At 36.4% G+C, this 21,416-nt stretch overlaps 1 protein-coding gene across 1 annotated transcript in view; it reads right to left on the bottom strand.

The window, feature by feature from the left end:
- Nucleotides 1–4,862: 4,862 nt before the first annotated feature.
- The window catches only part of WAC (WW domain containing adaptor with coiled-coil), a 44,651-nt gene continuing 28,097 nt past the window's right edge, over nt 4,863–21,416 (bottom strand). The window contains exons 9-14 of the mRNA XM_015810656.1: nt 17,918–18,037; nt 12,819–12,967; nt 11,737–11,855; nt 10,051–10,225; nt 7,399–7,526; nt 4,863–6,997 (exon numbers count right to left, since the gene is read on the bottom strand). Of these exons, the coding sequence (XP_015666142.1) occupies nt 6,928–6,997; nt 7,399–7,526; nt 10,051–10,225; nt 11,737–11,855; nt 12,819–12,967; nt 17,918–18,037 (761 nt within the window). The 3' untranslated portion in view covers nt 4,863–6,927. The remainder of the gene's footprint in view (nt 6,998–7,398; nt 7,527–10,050; nt 10,226–11,736; nt 11,856–12,818; nt 12,968–17,917; nt 18,038–21,416) is intronic.

Below are 21,416 nucleotides of genomic sequence, written 5' to 3'. Positions count from 1 at the left end.
GGGCTGGGCCAGCTGGTGGTCGGCCTGCTCCGTCTCTGCCGCTTGCCAGCTACGCCTCGGCCGGCGCAGGGGGCAGAACCACGCATGCGCGGCGCTCCCGGGCAGGGAAAGTCCTCGACTTACGACCGGTTGGGTAGTCCTCGACTTACGACCGGTTTAGTCCTCGACTTACGACCGGTTTAGTCCTCGACTTACAACCAGTTGGGGTCGTGGCATTAAAAAGGTTGAGAACCACTGATTTAAATACTAGCCCATTTTTCACACACGCAGTTTTATTTCTAACAATACAGCCTTCTACTACTGGTTAGAGCCTTCAATGTATAGAAAGAGTAAGAAAATCTCTGGGACATCACTAATCAGCACTGTCCACATTCTGTACCATCTTGCATCCCATGAAAAAGCCAAAGGTTTATAGCTATCTATAGATGAATTCACTTCTAAAAATCTTGGCCTATCAACATAACCTGCTCTCAGCTAAGGCAATACAGGTCATCCTTGACCATTCGAGGTTACAACAGCACTGGAAAAAGTGACTTATGACCATTTTCAAACTTATAACTGTTGCAGCATCTCCATGATCAGGTTATCCTCTTTTGTCACCTTCTGACATGCAAAGTCAGTGGGGAAGCCATAACTTAACATGTTACTAATTTAACAACTGCAGTGATTCGCTTAACAAATATGCTAAGAAAAGTCGTAAAATGGGGCAAAACTCCCTTAACAAATTACTCATTTAGCAAAATAAATATTGGGCTAAATTGTGGTCATAAGTTGAGGGCTACCTATATTTAAAGAAAGAGCTTTGGCCATTAATGTCTAAACCAGTGGTTCTCAACCTTTTTAATGCCGCGACCCCAACCGGTCGTAAGTCGAGGACTAAACCAGTCGTAAGTCGAGGACTAAACCGGTCGTAAGTCAAGGACTACCCAACCGGTCGTAAGTCGAGGACTTTCCCTGCCCGGGAGCGCCACGCATGCGTGTTTCTGCCCCCTGCGCTGGCCGAGGCGTAGCTGGCAAGCGGCAGAGACGGAGCAGGCCGACCACCAGCTGGCCCAGCCCAAGGGAGGTAAGGCACCCGCCGAAAAAGGGGGGAAAAATGGCGGACAGCCTTGCTTGGCGACTCCCATGAAATGGTCGATCGACCCCAAATGGGGTCCCGACCCACAGGTTGAGAACCACTGGTCTAAACCAACACTGAGTCTCTTGCAAACATCAAATTGTTGAAATGGCTGGGCAAGAATATCTTTAAACAGAAAAATACCCGGCAGGTTTGACTTAGGACCAATGGGTAGCCTTTACCTGTGCAAACTTTGAGCAACTATATTTTATGGTTAAATACAAAGTGCCCTATCTCAAAAGAGTGTGTGCATGTAGAGCATGGTATAGAAGATACATACCTGATTCAACTGCCAGTTATGTCCCAACAAGGGCCCAATATTTATAGTTTTTTTTATTGCAGCTGATGCTTGTTTTTTCATATAGTCAGTTGAATAATCAATAAAACTATATTGTATGATAGCAATGCTTTTAACAGACTTCTTCTAATGACTTAATTAATTGTGACCATTGATAGACATAGGAATTAATTAGATATATAGCTCATCTTTTATTCAGGAATGCAGTGATACACATAGCTCTTCCTTCTATTTTCCCCCCCACAGTCCTATAAGTACTTATATGTTATGAATGTCCGTACTATTGCCTTGGAAACTCCACCTTTTGAACCACTACAGACTCATCTCTCTGTTGTGTTACATGCAAAATCATGCAATCAATTATAAAGCAACTGATTACTCGCCTTTTTTAAGAAAGTAACTTGTTACCCAAATTTGCAACTTTTTCATTGTAAAAATATTTGGACTGCATGAACAAAAGTAGTTGTGTGTCCACTTTGCTGATTATGTAAAATTGTTTAACTGCTGAAAACTTGTTTTGCAAAATAACATTGACGATGTCTTCGAATGGTCATCCATTTGGCAACTCCAGATTTCAGTTAAGAAATGTTCAGTTTTGCATATTGGAAAACAAAATGTAAGGATACGTTAGGTGGTATTGATCTAGTACAGTGTCTGTGGACTGGTACCGGTCCGCTGCCCATTGGGAACCAGGCCACGCAAGTGGCGGGCGAGCATGCAAATCTTCATTTGCACATGTGCAGGACTACGTTGCATGCATGAAACCATCCCCTCCCCCCCGACTGCTGCTGCGGCTGCAACTGCCAGTCCATGCAGCCAGAAAGGTTGGGCACCGCTCATCTAGTAGATAACCCTTCTCTTAAGAACCTGGGTGTGCTCATCCCCAACCATTTATGTTTTAAAGTTCATTGTTAACAGCATTGCTTAAAAAGCAATAAAACTGTGGACTTAATTCTATGATTTATTTTTTTTACTGGAAATATTGTATTGCTCATTAGAGCTTATAAAACATATGTTAGGCCAATCCTAGAATACTGTTCAAATGTCTGTAATCCTTACCATATATCGGACATTAATACAATCAAGCGAATTCAGAAGTACTTTACAAGAGAAGTCTTGGATTCTTCTGTCCATAATAGAATACGTTATGCTACTAGGCTTGCAATTTATATAGTTTAGAACTGACACTTGCAGTCAAGATTTAGGTATTGTGTACAAAATTGTACATAACGCTTTACCTGGACATGACTTTTTTTTAGTTTTAATCATAATGTAACACATGTGAACAACCACTTTAAACTTCAATTTTTGCAACAGAATTGTCAGTCTAAAATATCTTACCTGATTCAGTTGTATCAGCCATTGATTTTAATTCTAAATTAACTTCTGTGGACCTCACTCCATATTTAAGAGGTCCCTAAGGGAGCATGTGTAAGTGCACTGGCATGTCTATCATCGCTGTCATGTTTTAATTTTGTTTGAATTTGTAATTTTTGCTTGACAAATAAAACAAATACGCCTGGCAATTCCTGGGATTTGCAGATAGTATCAGCCTTCGTTTTGCTAGGTTACAACTTTCCTTCTAGTATAGATATGCTGGGCAGAGATGAAGTTTATGTTAGAAAGGCACATCATGATTCCTTTGATAGGAAGCTGGTACCATGTATTACTGGGCATTAGTTTTAGTGATAATTAATACAATGGTATGTAAAAATGACCTAGGGAGATGGGAGGAAGAAGCTGTTAGATAAAGTAACTGAGCCTGCAGAAGAAATGGGGGCATGACAGAGGAACAGAGCTGGAACGGACCCTGTAGGTCTTCTAATACAACCTCCTGCTCAAGCACCCAGAAAGCCCCCTCTCTAGTTTCTTGGGTGATAAAGGGGAAGGGGAAGAGATGCACTTTCAGATTTATGTTAATGTAATTTTACAATAAGGACAGAGATAGTAATTTTGGGTGTGCTTCTTTTCTAGATTATCTTGCAAGGCTGACATTAAAGTAATAAAATAAGAATAAATGAAATGAAGCACTACATAATAAAGGACAAGAGGCTGTCCCACAGAAACTGATGCAGCTGGGAAATTAATTTTAGCCTAAAGAGCAGTTGGACAAAAATTCAATTCTACACTTTTATCTGAAACTTGTCAATTCTTTTATCTTGAGCATGCCTGTGCAAGGACCCAGAAAACTGAAACAGAATCTTGTCTTCAAAATCAATGCTTAACAGCTTGTGACATTTTACTGCTTATAGAATGATCGTGTGCTGTCAAGTGGTTGACTGTTAGCAACTACATAGATTTTCTCCATGACAATCTGTCCCTAGCCTGCTTATTCAGGTATTCCAATGGTGCATCCATCACTACTGTAACCTTTCTTTAGATTGTCATCTTCTTTCCTTTTACCATTCCCAGCATTATAGGCTTCCCCGGGAAGCTCTGTATTGAAAGGTAAAGGTATCCCCTGTCCAGTCGTGTCCAACTCTACGGGGCAGTGCTCAAATCAAGTTTCTTAGCTGAGGGAGCCAGCCTTGTCCAAAGACAATTTCCGTGATCACGTGGCCAGGATGGCTGTATGTCAAGACACACGGAACACTTACTAGGTATTTATAAAATATATAATTATAATAAGATAGTGGAGGAGCTTCGTAAGATTGGGCAAGTGTGATGTCTTAAGGACAATTGAGGGGCCTGGAATTGTTGGACTAGCTAAATAGGAATTGGTCAAATATCACTGACAATATCAAAAACTTTTCAAACTTGACAGATACATTTACTAATCTAAGATGAAATCCACAAGACCAACATTAAATAAAAAACAAATAATTGTAATCTGAGATGCCAATTGTCAGGAAATTTTGTCACCATCTGAAATTATATGAGATTTTGGACAGGAACACGAATTTGTGATATTAAGTGATTGCTTGAGATTTTGAACATTTTTAAATATTAAAAAGGTATTTGTACTACTAGATAGTGCAAGGCATGCAATCTGAATCAGTCAGAGAGTTAGTTTTTGTTTGGCAGTTCACTTACCAAAAATCATAATCACAATACAACACTAAAATTTAAGGAAATAAAAAGTGCTGTTTAACAGAGGAAAGAAATTCCCAATTTGTGACTGTGGAAATCTGAAGGGATAAAAAAAAATCTGTTTTTCCTCCTTAAAATATTTTAAATTAGTATTTTTTTAGGAAGAAAAAACAAAGATGGAATAGAGCAGTTTTCCTGAACATGAGGTATTCCTGCCTCTTGATGGACTGCCTCTTTCAGAATGAAAAATTAACATTTTTCTAGTTAATATCAATTACATGAAATTTTGATTGGCATACTTGTTCAAGAGAACAGAACAAATCAACAAAACTTTAGAATGGGAAAACTCCTCTTTGCCCTGTGAATCTACTCAAGATCCACAAAGAACAGAACAGCACAAAGAAGCTGACCCATAAACACTGTACACTTCTTTATTGAAACACCAGAATTCAGTGTATTAAACTCTATTTTAACTACATTAATATTTCCATAACTTATATAAATTATTTCTTACTAATCTGTTATACTGTTGCATTATCACCCACCTAGACGCACTTTTAATTTTATAAATCAACCACTTTCAATTTTCATAAAGCAAACATGATTTTATGAACAGATCAGGTTATACATAATACATTTTAAGCTCTTAAAATAAGAAAGTGATTGCAGATTAGTAAACAGTGCTAAAAATAAGTTTGTTTCTTTGTTTTACAAAAATAGCTTTTTTTCTTTTCTGGCTGTAAAACTTTTGGAAATATTACATCTTCTTTGAGGTCTCTATCAAGAGAAATCATTTTATAGAGTGTTTTCATTTTACAGTGTTTTATCAAGAAGACAAAAAGGTAAGACAACAGATTTACAAGCAAATGAGGAGGCATACATAAATAAGCAGGATTCTGTTTTTCTGAGATAGATGCATCTGTGAATGAATTTTAAGTCAATACATCAGCAGTGGCACAGCTGGTTTGCAAGTTGGCCATTTTTCCGCATGACCTAAAGTTCTAAAGAGTCAGACTTTAGGAATGTATGAAGACTTAAACAACAGTTATTAACTTTTTTTTGGAAAGAAAAAACCCAAATTTATTTTGTAGTAGCAATAGTTTCTTTTTTATTTTTTTAATATACTTTAGGAAACAATATACAAAGCTGAGCTTTCCCACCATTTTCAAACAGTGAGACACTCCAATTACACAAAGTCAGCGTTTTGTGATGGCTAAGAACAGCAGTCAGCACCAGACTTGAACAGTTAGCTACAACACAAACATCCTTTCAAATGAAAAGTCATAATAGCAAGACAGGTAAAAACCAAGAGTTAACATATGACAACTGTTGGGAGGTGTCACTGATCCTTGTTGAATGTCATTAAATATTTTATACACAATTACTTTTTTTTTAAACAAAACCTCTTGTGAGGACTTATTTTTAATTAAGTAAAAAAGTATTCAACAAGAACAGCTTTGATGAAGAATCTCCAAACAGTCTAAATTGTAATATGTTATCGATCAAGGAAAAGAAAACCAGTGGTTTTTTGTTTGTTTCTTTGTTTGAAAACATGTTTATTACAACAGATACAATTCACATCTGACTAGCTTTTTCCTTCTTTCCCTCCCACAACTATGTTGACATGTTCATCAGGTTATTTCCTTATAATCTGAGAAAGGGATGTACCTTCAAACATATATGCCCAGTAGTAGTATCAGTCCATTCTTTCAGGGTGCAAATGGAAATACATTTCAATAATTTATACAAACAAATGGGTTATGCTCAATCACTGCAATTTTAAGCTACTGTACACAGGAATGAAAAGATTATAGAAAAGTGCCATAGCAACAGTGCCTTATGAAAGGAAGAAATTAGAAGATTTTTTTTTAAAAAAACTAATAAAATCAGATCTAGGAATTCAAAAGGAAAATGAACACAGAAAATAAAAAACACTGCTCTGTAAAACAGAAATGGAAAAGCACTGCTGTTGATTAGGTGCAAGTGTGGAAACAGTTGTTTCATGATATTTTGTACATTACCCTAACTGTTTCAAACTGTTGCAGCTTTGAGACATAGATCACCTGGTGCTTGCATTGTATTTCAGGAAATGCAAGATTTCTGAACGATAAATTAACTAAAAAAAAAAGAGCTAATTTTGCAGACAGGTTTACATGTAAAAGGCTAGGTATTTAGCCATCTCAGCATTGATTAGTTTTGGATGTCTAAGCTCTGATACACATGGCTTCCCATGGCTTCACTCTACAAAACATATTTACAACGTGAAGAATACATCTACAAGAAATCTACATTTCAAGGGTTTTACAAATCACCTTGTATTTTTTCCCCCCGAATGACTTCCTTCCTTTCCCCTTTCCCATGTTATTTTGTATTGCCCAACTCAACGGTCCAAAGTCTACTCAAATGCAGCTGAAAAAAGTTAAGACTGGGCAACTAGTTTTACAGTCTTGTACTTAAAACCCATGTGCAATTATTCAATATTTCACACCATGAAGGAATTCTGATTCTTTAGTTTTTCAAGTTCTTTAATTTGTTGTCTCAAAAAGAGTATCCTATAAAAGAAAATAATATAATTAGTATCTGAGATACCAAATTGATTCTTCAGTAAGCAGTTATTCTGTGATAAACTTGTTTATATGATTTTTTTAACTTTTTAAAAAAGGATAAAATTCTTGGGCCTGGAAATGATTGACCTACCTTAATGGTACACATAATGGACTAAATTATTGTTCAAGATCCGGAGCACACAAGGGTACCTTCAGTAGTTCAATGGCTGTGGAGGGAGGTATTATGCCTGTTTCAGTCAGCATCATCCTGGTGTTAAATTTTAACAGTTCCAAGCCCTTGACTGTGCACTAGGGAATCATCCTCCTACATTTATATAAATGTTGTACAAACAAACATAACTGAAAATTTAGCAAATCAAAAAAATGCACCCAAAATGAGTAATTACCTTTGCTCACGCAAAGTTGCTTGAATTTCACATACTCGAACTAAAGATCTTAAGTTTTTTAATTCAGTACAAGTTTCTGACATATGGACACTTCCTGTATTATGAGCTTCTTCGCGCAATCTTGATGCCTAAAAAATTAAAAGCAACTATTCAAAAATTTATTTAATTTCTAGACAATGCTGAATGAGAACTAGAATCCCAAAAATAAGAGCATGCAAAGCCCTAAACTGCTGTGTTAAAGTTAATTATACTACCATATTGTGATACTACTCTGACCTGCCAATTGGGATAGACTCTGGGACTATTACTTATTAACATAAAGCAATCACAATAATATTCCTATCACCCAACATGTTCTTCAATGTTGATTAAATAAATAAAATGTAAGTTTGCTGCAATCACTGTTTGTTTTATTACATTTATTTGGCTGACATGAAGTAATCTTAAATTCTCAAACTCTGAACTGAACAGGCAAGAGCCAAGGCAAGGCACTGGAGGGAAGACTGCAAAGCCAGACTCGGAAAAGATAGCATAATATCATTGAAATGAAGCCAAGCTGTGTAATTTTGGGCTAGGCATTCTATCTCAGCCCAACTCGTCTCATCAGATTGTTATGGGGAAAATAGGAGCAAAGAGCTTCACTTGTTCAAAATAAAAGGACGATTCAAATAAAAAGAAAATATGCACAAAAAGTCAAATATGTGGTATTTATAGTTGGAAATCAAGGATATATAGAATATATATTACTCAAACCCCTAGGACTAATGATAGGACAATTACATATTGCAAAGAAAGATTTGAACCCAATAACCTACCTTGCCTTTTTCCGAATTAACCACCTTCATAACTGCCAAGTTGTACTGCCAGAAAGAATAAAATCTCTCTTCCTATCCCCTTCTGAATTCAAGCAAGCTTCTCATGACATAAAATTTTCAATTCTTTGTAAGTTTGGGATTATCACAGAGAATTTAGTCTATTCAATCCAATCCCCTGATCAGTCAATAAATCCAAATTAAAGTATTAGAGACAGATCACTGTCCATCCTCTCAGTATATTCAGGAAAGGTTCCTTACCTCCTTCCTCAGTAACTGGATCTACTGTTAAAATACTCTTAAAGAAAACTTAGATAGGAAGTTCTTAAGAAATGAGAAACTAAAAGTTGGGATAAAATCATGTATGTCTTCAGAATCTATTTTCTTCTAGAAGATAGCAATTTGAGCCTTCCAGATGTAATCCACATATTTCCAAAAGTAAACTTTTCAGGATAGTAAGTAATTTGCTATGATCCAGGAATGTTCTGGTTCCATGGTATAACAAATTAATCTCAGAACTTCCAAATCAATGTTTCCTGGAATATTCTGGGAGATGTATACACATCTAAGTAAAAAGCACAGTTGTAAACTATTCTAGTTGAGAAAAAGAAGAAAAAACAGAAAAAGAACATGGTGCTTATTGAAAAACCTAAAAGCTTACTAAACATATAAAAACAAAACAAGACATATTCATGCAATAAGGAAAAGGGGGTTAAACTAGGTCAGCAAGAAAGAGCAAAGGCACATGCATCTACCCAAACTAGATAACATCATCAGTTTTGTTTGTTTCTGTCTTATGAAAGCTTAGCCAATTATTATTTAATTAATCTTAATTACGTAAATTATAGCTTAGCATTACAAATGAGCCCAGCAATTATATGATTCTATATCAGTGGCCCAGTATGGGTCTAAGATTAACCAGATTTTATTTTATATCTGGATTATTCCAACCGACCTGCTGTGCTGACATATGCTGCTCATTCAATTCTGCTGGGTTTCTCCTGCCAGTGAAAAAGATTCCCAAACCATACACGGACTGCTTAGCATTAAGTCCATGTGAAATTACAGATTGGTTATCAAGATCAATCTTCCCCTACAGCCTCACAATGTGAAGCAGAGGACCATTGACAGAAGACCTGGAAAAACACTAGTGTTACCTGGATCATCTGCATCACATATAATTTAATAAATATCTATATAAACAGAATTAGAATGAAAACAACAGTTAACAACTCTAGGTTATATAGTATTTTTTTTAAAAAAAACTACTTCTGCTGCTTCTATAGCCTGTTTCTTCCCATCCAAAGAAATTATTCTAATCTCTCTCCATTTCTAAAATGAAAAGTAGAAAATTATGAAAAATATTAATGAAGAATGCTTACTAAATATTATTAGATACAGGTAGTCCTTGACTTACAACAGTTCATTTAGTGAACATTCAAAGTTACAACGCCACTGAAAAAAATAATTTATGACCATTTTTCGTACTTTTGATCATGGTCATTTAATAAAAATTAAGATGCTTGGCAACTGATTCATATTTATGATGTTTGCAGTGCCCTGGGGTCATGTGATCACCTTTTATGACCTTCTGACAAGCAAAGTCAAAGGGGAAGCCAGATTCACTTAACTACCATGTTAAGAACTGAACGGTGGTGATTCACTTAATAACAGTGGCAAGAAAGGCCTTAAAATGGAGCAAAACCCATTTAACAACTGTTTTGCTTAGTAACAGAAATTTTGGGCTCACTTGTGGTTGTAAGCCGACAACTACTTGTACACAAAAGTTCTAATAGAACTGATCTACAACACACAAGAAAACCACTGAATGTATAATCACCTGTTTTTCTGCATGATCTGCAGGCCATCCTTGCACATGCTTTATAAGGTTCTCATTGAAATGGCCTGCCAGTGTAGGAGTTAATGAACATGTAGGCCGTCCAGATGCATTCTGTGGTGCTGCTGCATTTGAAGCACTTGTATTGGAGGTATGATTTGGACCAGGAGATGGACTACTATAAGAAAAAGAATGATCTGTGTCACTGTCACATTAATTCATACAATTTTCAAATCTTCTATGTCTAATATATTTCTTTTTCCTACTACTTTGCCAGCCACTAATGGATATGCATTAATATTATATTTTAATTACCCAAACCTTTTTTTAAATTTATGCAGGTTATACTGAATTATTTCAATAATCACTGACAAAATTTTAGTAATTGTTGATTTTAAATACTATCCTTACAGAATCACCAAAGGAATAAAAGTTATTTGATTACATGTGTATTTTATACATTGCTTTCCATAAATCTTTCATTTAAATAGTTGAAGAATAGTTTTTTTATTTATTCCATTTAGAGCTTTTTGAATTGGAGTGGCATAGCAATAGCAATCACAATAATCCTCAGATTTATATACCGTTCCATAATGCTTTACACCCCTCTCTAAGTGGTTTACAAAGTCAGTATATTGCTCCCAACAACCTGGGCCCTTATTTTACCGACTCTGGAAGGATGGAAGGCTGAGTCAAACTTGAGTTGGTCAGGATCAAACTCCTGGTTGTGAGCAGAGTTAGCCTGCAATACTACATTCTATCCACTGAGCCACCACGACATAGAAATATTGATAATAAAAGAAACAGAAACAGCAGCCAAAAAAAAAGCACTTTTAGAAAACTATCTGGACTTACTTTTACATATAAGAAAAAAACAATATTACCATCTATCAAATTGCTGTTTCTCTGAAGGGTACATATTTACTATTGTTAACTCCAGCATCCACCTTCTTCCTCTGAGAAAGAGTTGGGAGAAGGTAAAACATGTGGCTTAGTAAGACGTGTAGTTTCTTTGAAATGTATTTAAGTCAAATTGTCTCTTAGGTTGTACAACAAAGTTTGTGTCCTGAGTTACTTTAGACCCAGTTTACTATAGAATGAAGATGATGGGAATTATTTTCATAAAAATCAAGGGAATTTTTGGGGAAAACCTTTCTCTATAATGTTTTAAAAATCTTACATATAGCTCTGATATTTTCAGCTATTTAGTTGTTCAAATAAAAGTGGAATCTGAACATTTATTCTACTGCTTAGAAACAAATGAAATGGTTCTTATAAATTTGAAATGTTTCTGATTCTGATTCAAATGTTTAATATAAGACTGCGCAAAGCACTTAGACAAATTTGTTTGTTTAGGTCCAGCTTACTGGACCTCCTTATATTTTTCCAGCCAACTTATGTCATGTAAGAAAAACATTAACAGATATTGGTGGTTAAATTGCAAATTTAGTAATATGATTAGTAGTCTGCAGGAGAGATATTTCTTCTAAGAAACAGAATAACCCAATAAAATAAGAAAATATAACATCTACAATTATTATTTTTGCAATGCATAATTCAAACTTTAATTTAAAAACCCTGAGTATGATGTGTAGATGAGAAAGTATGCCATCAAAATGAGTATATAATATAATCAACATTTCTAGTACAATGCACAATGAAATCAATGCCTAATTAATTTAAATTTACCTTGAACGCTGAAGACTTCGAGGAGAAGCAGATTCATGACCTTGTGGTTTATCAGCAATCACAGGTTGCTGAGACGTTGACTGTAAAACTGGTCCTTGCTTAATACCTGAAGTAGTAACCTGAAGTTCAAAACTTGATTAGATACCCACATTTGTTCAAACAGCTATAATCAACAGACTGTCCTTCATCAATATTTATGCCAGAATAAAATGAGCCCTACTGTTATATAATATTGGGACTATTGTTAAATTAATAACAAAATAAAACTTGCCCTGAGATGTTCTGGCTCCTTCTGATAAAAGCAATCCTGATAAATGAAGCTAGAGCTAAATGTTTAATACTATGATTTTTTGGTTGCTATAGTAAGGCATCTATCTATTTAGCTCCCTTTGGCGGTATACTGGGAATACAAGAGTCTTAGGAACTTGTGAACATTCAATCACCAATTAAGATCTATTTGGTCTGAATAATTACTGATTTAATATCATCTAGAGAAGCTACATGAGCCCAAAAAGCAGTCAGCTGGAGTCTATATAACAATCTTGCCACAGTTCACCTATTCAAATGCCAGACACAAGACTGCATCTTTTGTTGCTCATGTTAAAAATCAACACATAAATAGGAACACACTAAAAATAAATAAAGCTAGATTTTCCGTCCTTTAGAAACCAATTCATACAGTTAAGATTAGCTGGGGAAATATCTTAAAATATTTCAGTCTTTTATTTTATACAAGAAATATTACAATATAGAAGGCACTAAAATATCATTGAGAATGTTTAAAATCTGCAGATGACATTATGGTAAAACGTTTAAGAAGAGAGAGATTTCAAGATCTGGACACAATGGGCTGAAATTAATAGGATGAAATTTAATAGAGGGAAATATAAAGTCCTGCACTGGGGTAAGAAGTATTAAATTCATATGCATACAATGTGGAAGACCAACTTAGCAACTTTTTAAAAAAAGGTTTTGAGTGTCCTTGTCAACTACAAGTATAAACCACCATGTGATGATTTATAATTCTATGAACATACTGGGAGTTCAAAATAGAGTTTTATTCTTACAACATTAAAACTTACCTTTGGCTGTGATGATACAGGAGGTGTACTAATCAAAGGTTTCAAAGGAACTGTGTTAGTCTGAGGCGTGCTTATTCTTGGAGATACATATGATCTTGGTGATGAAGCATCAGATGTTAAAGACATTGGGGACTGATTAGATGGCTGAGCTGTGAATAAAATCATAACAGTGATTTATTGCTTATTGACTGAGTATTTTTAAAGAAACAGTATTTTTATGACAGTTAAGTCAGGCAATCCTATAAATAAATTTGCTGCTGTCGTTAACACAAATAAGGTCAAAGCAGGCATTACTGCATCAATCAATCAACCTTTATTATGGTCACAGACCAGCAAATTTACTGCATCAAAGAATGAAAATCTTACATTGACAAGGCACACACAACTATTTGTGCTGCAACAATAAGTAGGATTTAGGAAAAACTGGACAACTCATGCCCTGTTCAGTCATTCTTTCAGAGATATTTTTTTAACTAAGCAAAGAAACAGAATGCTCATGGGTGAGCAAAAAAGCAGTGGGGGAGGAGAGATTTTCTGTCGGCTCCCCTTGTGAGGAAGCTGGCAGGGAGCATCAGAAACCTTCCTTCCTTCTCCCTTGAATTCCTGCTGGTTCTCTTTTATTTTGTTTGTGGAAAGCTTGCAGGGAGAAGGTCAGTGGGGAAGCCAGCATGAAGTTGCAAGGCTGCTGCTGGATGGGAAGAAATGAGGACTGCGAGACTGGGAAACTGTCTCAGAACACTGAAAATGAAGATCACGTGATCAGCAGCCTATAGCACTGAAGCAGCCACAAATTCCCAAATTCCCAAATTCCATTCCCTCAGAAGTCATGTATCCCAGATTTTATAAGTTAAGTTAGTCCATTTGGGATATCTCAGCTGAAAAATTATTATCCTATGATGCATTGTTTCAATCGGTTTAAAAGTCATGACAACAAATGCTTTAGTAGTATATAGGTATTTGTTTTCAACAGACTTTTTGGAAACAAGAAGTACATAAATTGCAGCAAATGAATAAGCAAACAAATGCATGATCTACAGTTAGCTTTTTATGAGAGCAATCTCCATAACTTTAACCTAAAACACTAAGAACCGCACAAAATGAATAAAAATCGAATTTCAACTTGCATATTAACCATATTTAGAAAATACAGCTACAAAAAACATTCTGTGCCCAAAAACACTGAGCCATAGGCAGTCTGTACCAAGATGGAAAATCTGGGCACAAACCTGAAATACAGGTAGTCCTTGATTTATGATGACAATTAAACCCAAAATTCCTACTGTTAAGCAAGACAATTGTTAGGTGAGTTTTGCCCCATTTTACAATTTTTCTTGCCACAGTTGCTAAGTAAATCACTAGAGTTGTTAAGTTAATAACACAGTTAAGTGAATCTGGCTTTTCCACTGACTTTGCTTGTAAGAAAATCACAAAAGGTGATCACATGACCCAGGGACAATGCAACCATCATAAATATGAGCCAATTGCCAAGAGTCCAAATTCTGATTATGTGACCATGGAAATGCTGCAACAGTTGTAAGTGTGAAAAACAGTCATCAGTCACTTTTTAAAGAGCCGTTGTAACTTTGAATGATCACTAGGTTGTAAATTGAGGATTGTTAAAAGAAGGGCTTCAGATTATCTTCTGCCTCCTCTGCTTATCTTGATCTAAGACCCTTAACTGGTAAATTTGAATTTCTCTCTAGTTTTGATACAAATCAAGCATTACAACTGAATATTTGGGATAAGATAAACATGACTTGGGCTTGACTTCAATTATTATTTGGCCTACTGAAATCCTGGCCAATTATTGAGATTTCTGTACTTAATGCTACAAGATATGTATGTAGGTATGTAAAATAACAACCCATTTATTTATGAAAATCTTAACAATATTGGATAATCCTGGTTTAACGATATTGGATACTTTTAATGGGGAGATTAAGATGAGTCTCCTATATTTTTATTGCTAAGCATCAACTCAGCCTTATAAAAATTATTTTAATACTCTTTTCAAAGTGAACAAAACAAATCTGATTAATTATTTAGTTGAGTTGGTGCAGATATTATTATTGCCAGTTCTGTTTACCAAGGCATTGTAAAGTGGTATTAATACTTCATGCGATCTTGATTCTATCCCTCTGTTAATGCAGAGTCCTCAGTTAATAACTTCTCATTCAGTGACCATTGAAAGTTGTGATTGTGCTGAATAAGTGGTCTTTATTATTGGCCTTCCATGTTCTAACTGCTGCTGTGCTCCCATTGTCACTTGGTCATGATCCAGGCATTTGGCAACCTGTTAATTCTTACAATGGTCACAGTATTCCATGGTCATGTCATCACCATTTGTGACCTTCCCTGCCAACTTCCCACAAGCAAAGTCAATCTGGAAATTGGCAAGGAAGGTTATAAATTATTCCTGTTTTTTCTCCTGAGAAACCCCACTATAGAGTATGACATCCCAGAGATCTCTTTCTCCACAGCACACATTCATTCTGCAGCACCCTCGGCACTTACGCAGCACAGCAGCGACCCCTCCTGAAATACACTCACTACAGCAATCCCACACCTCACTCTATAGTACTCACCTACCAATAAGTCTGCTTGCCAGCTCCCTAGGACTTGCAACTTCCTGTCAGCTTTTCTATTAGCTTTGCTTTTGGGAAGGCAGCAGTTAGTCACAAATTATAGTCACATAAGGTTCCCACTTAACAACTCACAACCCTCACTTAACTGTTGGCAACAGGGATGGCTTCAATTGACATTGCTAAGCATGATATAGCACTTTACAACTGTATCACTTAAAACAAAATTCCAGTCCCAATTATTGTCATTAAGCAAATGCTACCTGCATGTTGTTTTTTATTAATTAGATTAATATAATAAAAACTACCCAATCCAAGGTACTAGAAGCATCTGAAAATATAAATGCAGTGCTTTTTTTGTCACAGAACGCATGGAACAGCGTTCTGGCACCTTTTTTTGAAGGGAAGAACCGGCTTCCTCTAAGCTGCGAGCACGAGTAAAGCTCTGGCTCGGTAAAAGGAAACTGCCCGGGAAAATCAGGGGCATCAAAGGTCGACCCGGAAACACTTCCGTGGCCCTGAAAGCAGACCCTCTTCTCTGCCTTGGTTCATGGTGCTCCCCCCGCCGCCACCGCCTGTCCTCACCATGTTGGCCACAAGGGAGCAGGACTGACTCCTAGAGCGAATCTCTTCGAGTGACCAGGTGCGCTCCCAAAGCAGTAGCACCACTGTCACCTTGGTCACTCTGGGCTCCAGATGAAGCCTCTGTGTCATCAGAGGCGGTGGAGGACGAGGTGGCAGAAGACATGCCAGCTTCGAACAAGCGACCTCTCAAAAGCCGCGGCAATGGCATCCGTCAGCTGATGCTGCTCACATGACCTGCACCTCAGAAGCTCCCTAAAGCGGTTCCCTCCCCCCCCCCGTAAAGGGCTTTCGACTGGAGCAGGAGCTGTGCATGAGTTCTGGCACTTTTTTTTTTATACAAAAAAAGCACTGTATAAATGCATTTTTTCTACTGCATAAATAGTAACTTTATTTTAAACTGAATTACCATGTTGCATAGACCACTGAACAGATTTTTTTCATATACCACCAGCCCTTTGAGGTAGTCTAAACCTCAAGATTATGAATATTAGTACCATTTGTATTATGATGTTAGAGTAACAGAACCTTGCAAGCATCTCTCCTTTTACATTCCAGGGAACTAGAGTGGGACAATTCTAGTTCTCCGACCGCTGTCTGGGTTGAGCTCTTCCTCCTGCCTCTCAAAGTTACTCACACAGCACATTACACATACAGAGCAAGCCGCACATTACACACCTTGGTTTGAATGTTGAAGAGGATTTCTAATGATAACCAAGAATTCACCTATAACGCAGACCCAAGACGGGATACATATCTTCACGAGCAGGGTGTGGATATTGCATACACAGAGATTATCCAACTGCTCCTTCTTAGAAAAAATCTGATACATTTAAAACTAGAGGCAGAACTTCAGAAGTTATGAATTGAGGCTCAGAAAAGCAGATGCCCGTTTCCAGAGTATATTCTATTTCTGGTAGAAATGGGTACAGCACGTAACTAAGAAATTGCATGAAGATTAATTTTGTTTCCATGTTGTACTAAGACAAACTTTTAAGTCTAATATTCTTATTCCTATTTAAAATTAAAGTTTTCTTATTTGTGAATGAAGTATATAGGAAATGTCTTCTCTAGAAATTATTTTGCATTTGGTAATGTTAATTTGAAATACCTAGTAACTCTCTTTAAGGTTGCATGGGCACAAAGTATGAGGCATTTATAACCAATTAGGGCCATCTAGTGGCCTCCTCTGTTCTTTGAATTTATTTTATCCCTAATTGTTAATCATTCAACAAGATTAATAGGATGTTACATGAAACTCAAAGTACTTTAGTACAAAGCAGAAATCTAATCTTAAAAAAAAAAACTTTGCATGCCTTTGAGTCAGTCTTGATTTTTGCCAATTGCCTGCAAAAGTCCATGAAGTTTTCTTGCCAATGTTTTCGGAAGTGGTTTGCTATTATTTTCTTCCTAGGCTGAGAATATTTGACTAGCTTAAAATCACCCAGATGGCTTTGTGCATAAGGCAGAACCAGAATTCACAATCCCCTGGTTTCTAGCCTGGGCCTTTATATTAAAATGACTCTGCTCTGTATTACTTTTAAGTGTTCCCTGTCAAAATATTATATGAAACAAAAAAAGTACTAAATAATATAATCACAAATGCAAATCAAGCCAAACAATGGTAATTTAGCCGTCAGTGGCTAATCAGCAGGACAATCGTCAGGTAAAATTATTACACAAAATTTTATACTGTTATCTTTTCCATTACTGAATATGGATGCTATAAGAGCATTGATCAACTCACACAATTTGTGTGATAAACATACATACATACATACATACATACATACATACATACATACATACATACATACATACATACATACATACAGGGTTTCTTTTCATTATTTTGGTAATTATAGTTCATTGGTCAAGCTCACATGAAATACAAGACAGCTTCAGAAAGACAGCAACAAGAAGCGTCCAAATTACCTTGTGTAGAAAGCTGTGTTGCTTGAGTAATCAGAGAACTTATATTAAAAGATGGTCCAGCAGTGAGAATTTTATGAAGAATGGACTGCAGAGAAGCTTGTGTCACAGCAGCTGTAAGAACTAACATACAAAGATTATCAAATTGTTGTTTCCTAAACCAAATTAAAGTGTTTTATACATTTGTGAAAAACTTAGCAACTGAATATATAGACACAATGGTTTTCCCTCTCCTTCTGAAAGCTTCAGTATACATGCCACTACATGAAAATGTCAGATTGGTTTCTCAAGTCAGTAAGAGAATTTGCTTCTCCCTCTGGAGATCTTCACAGTAGCATGGTATATCTGCCTCTTTACTCTTCGTTATTCCGCAAAATTAGACATTCGTTATTATTAAGATTCATTAATTTCTAGAAGGATGCAAACATGGGTAATCTTTGGTTAATGGCCACTTGTTCAGTGACTGTTCAAAGATACCAAAGCACTGAACAAGTGGTATTTATCACCAGTTCTCAAAGTTATGGCCATTGCAGCACCTCTGCAGTTATGTGATTGTGATTCAGGTATTTGGCAACTGGTGTACAATTTTGATGATTGCAGCATCCCAGGCACGTGATGCTTGAATGCCTTATTGTCATGTAATTGCCAACTGTGACCTTCACTGACGGCTTCCAACAAGCAAAGTCAATGGGGAAGCTGGAAGGAAGTTGCAAGTTGAGACCACGTGATATCATGCTTAACACTGCATGATTCACTTAACTACTGCAACTGGAACCACCATTAAGTTAGAGCAGCCATGTGATTTTTTTGCGTTATGATCACATTACTTAGCAATACAATTCCCAGTTCAAATTATGATTGTAAACCGAGGACTATCTGTTTCTATATTTAGAAATAAGCCCTACTGAATTCAATGGTATTTACTCCCAGGTAAATAACTCCAATCTCTTAATTTATGAAATGAAAATATTGGTATCAGATATTCCTTATCTAAAATGCTATTTCATGACCAAGTTTTCTATTAAACCGATTTCAAACAATCCACTATACGAAGAAAATGTACATAGAGCATTCTACAATTCAAAAGTTAAAAAACCTGTCCTGGTTTTAGCAATGATGGCAAATGCACACATAATAAACACGAGGCTCCTACCCCAATATCAGTGAAGGAATAGGGAGTTTTTAAAGAGAGCAAATAATATATAGGTAATATTTCTACACTTCCTGATCCTCAGTTGCAAATGCTGCTCTCTGCACTATTTTAAAGTCATATGCTCTCAGTCATTCTCTGAATGAAAAGGTCATTTAACAAAATGATCCCAGTATCTTCTCAATGATGAAAAAAGTGTAAGGATCATTTTAGGAAGAAAGGTCATTAAGCGAATAGAATAATAACAGAATAACAAACTTGAAGATCTTCTAGTACAACCTTTTGCTCGAGCAGGAAACCCTATACCACCATTTCAGACAAATGGTTGTCCAATCTCTTCTTTAAAACGTCCAGTGTTGGAAATCCTACAACTTCTGGAAGCAAGTCATCCCACTGATCTAATTGTCAGGAAAATTTCCTTAGCTCTAGGTTGATTTCTCCTTGTTTAGTTTCCATCCATTGTTTCTTGTCCTGCCCTCAGATGCTTTAGAGAATAGCTTGACTCTCTCTTCTTTGTATATCTCAGGCAGCCCCTGAGATATTGGAACACTCCTATCATATTACCCCTAGTCCTTCTTTTCATTAAAATAGACATAACCAATTCCTGCAACCATTCTTTGTGTCATGGTTCCGAAAGAAATAACTTTTCAAAGAACTTTGAGGCTTAATTACCTTAAAGAATCCTTTAATGGGTTACATGATTCGGCACGAACAGAGGAAAGCCAAGAACTGAAACACCCCCCCATCCCAGCTCTCCCAGCAAACACAACTCCCTCCCTCCTTTCACAGTCATCAATCATATGCTCCAATTAAACAGAAGTGTGAATCTTCCCCCGTCTATTCTCTGTTATTACACTCTGCTGTTGCTTTGACCTTGGCTGTGCTATGCTAAGATAATGTTATTATTCACAGGCATTCCTCCCCACACATATGGCCAGCAATGCCTGCTTTACCCCTTGAAGTGATATGTAGACTAAATAAGATATGTTTGCTTCTTCACATATGTCGAGCAATAACATCCAATGTTAGCAGACTTGACATCTTGTATGTTTTAGCCTCCAGTCCCCTAATCATCTTTGTTGCTCTTCTCTGCACTTTCCAGAGTCTCAACATCTTTTTTATATCATGCTGACCAAAACTGGATGCAGTATTCCAAATATAGTCTTACCAAGGTATTATAAAGTGGTATCAACACTTAGTGTGATCTTGATTCTATCCCTCCGTTAATGGAGCCTAGGATTGCATTGGCTTTTTTGGCAGGTACAGAACAGCGCTGGGTCATATTTAAGTGATTGTCCATTAGGACTCCAAGATCCCCCTTATAGTTACTACTATTGAGTCAGATACCACCTATTCTATACCTTCTATATTTTTCTTGCCTAAAGATAAAACCATACTTTTCTCACCATTGAATTTCATTTTGTTAGATAGGGCCCAGTATTCAAGACTATCAAGATCCTTCTGTATCTTGAACCTATCTTCTGGAGTATTGATTATTCCTGCCAGCTTGGCGGTTTGCAAATTTGATGAATTCCTCTTCTATCCCCTCATCGAAATCATTTATAAAGATACTGAAAAGTACTGGGCCTAAGGCAGAGCCTTGGGGTACCCCACTTACTTCCCTCCATGTAAATGCAGTTCCATTAAGAACTACAGTTACGAATCCATCTAGTGGTGATGCTGTTTAACCAGCATGATCTGTTTTGGCTTCTGGTTGTGACTTTGTTTGCTTCTAGGTGTTAACAGATTTATTGCTTATCTTTTCTAGAATCTTTCCAGGTATTGATGTCAGGCTGATAAGTGTGTAGTTTCCTGGATCATCCCCCCCCTTTTTTTTCAAGATAGGAACTACATCAGCCCTTTTCCAGTCATCTGGTAGTTTCCCGGTACTCCAGAATCTTTTGAAAGATATGGTCCAGTTGTTCTGAGATCACTTCTGCTAATTCTTCAGAACCTTGGGCTGTAATCCATCTAATCCTGGTGATTTGAACATCTACGATTTTCTTGCTTACTTTGACTTGCATTTTGCAGCTGTGTGATAGTTTTTTTCCTTTTGTGTAAATAAACTAAAGCTTGCAACAAAAGTCAAAAATAACAACAACAACAAAAAAAGCTTCTTTCAACATATAAAAACAAGGAAAAAGTCAAGGAAACGATTGGTCTGTGAGGGAGAAAATGGCAAGGTGACAAGAAGCAGGGAGAAAGCTTGAGAAATGGTAAAGTCTAATTTTTAGATATTTGGATTGGGGGAAGATGGATAATTATATATGAGTGTTGGTGTTAAAATAGTATAATTTTTGTTTTTTTTTATTTTTTATTCGAGTTAAAGTTTTTTTCTATATAACTGATTGT

This window comes from Protobothrops mucrosquamatus, unplaced genomic scaffold (assembly GCF_001527695.2).
Source record: "Protobothrops mucrosquamatus isolate PMUCROS unplaced genomic scaffold, P.Mucros_1.0 scaffold13, whole genome shotgun sequence".
Lineage (NCBI taxonomy): Eukaryota > Metazoa > Chordata > Lepidosauria > Squamata > Viperidae > Protobothrops > Protobothrops mucrosquamatus.
Note: the sequence above shows the minus strand (reverse complement) of the source record. Positions and strands in the feature narration are given on the sequence as shown.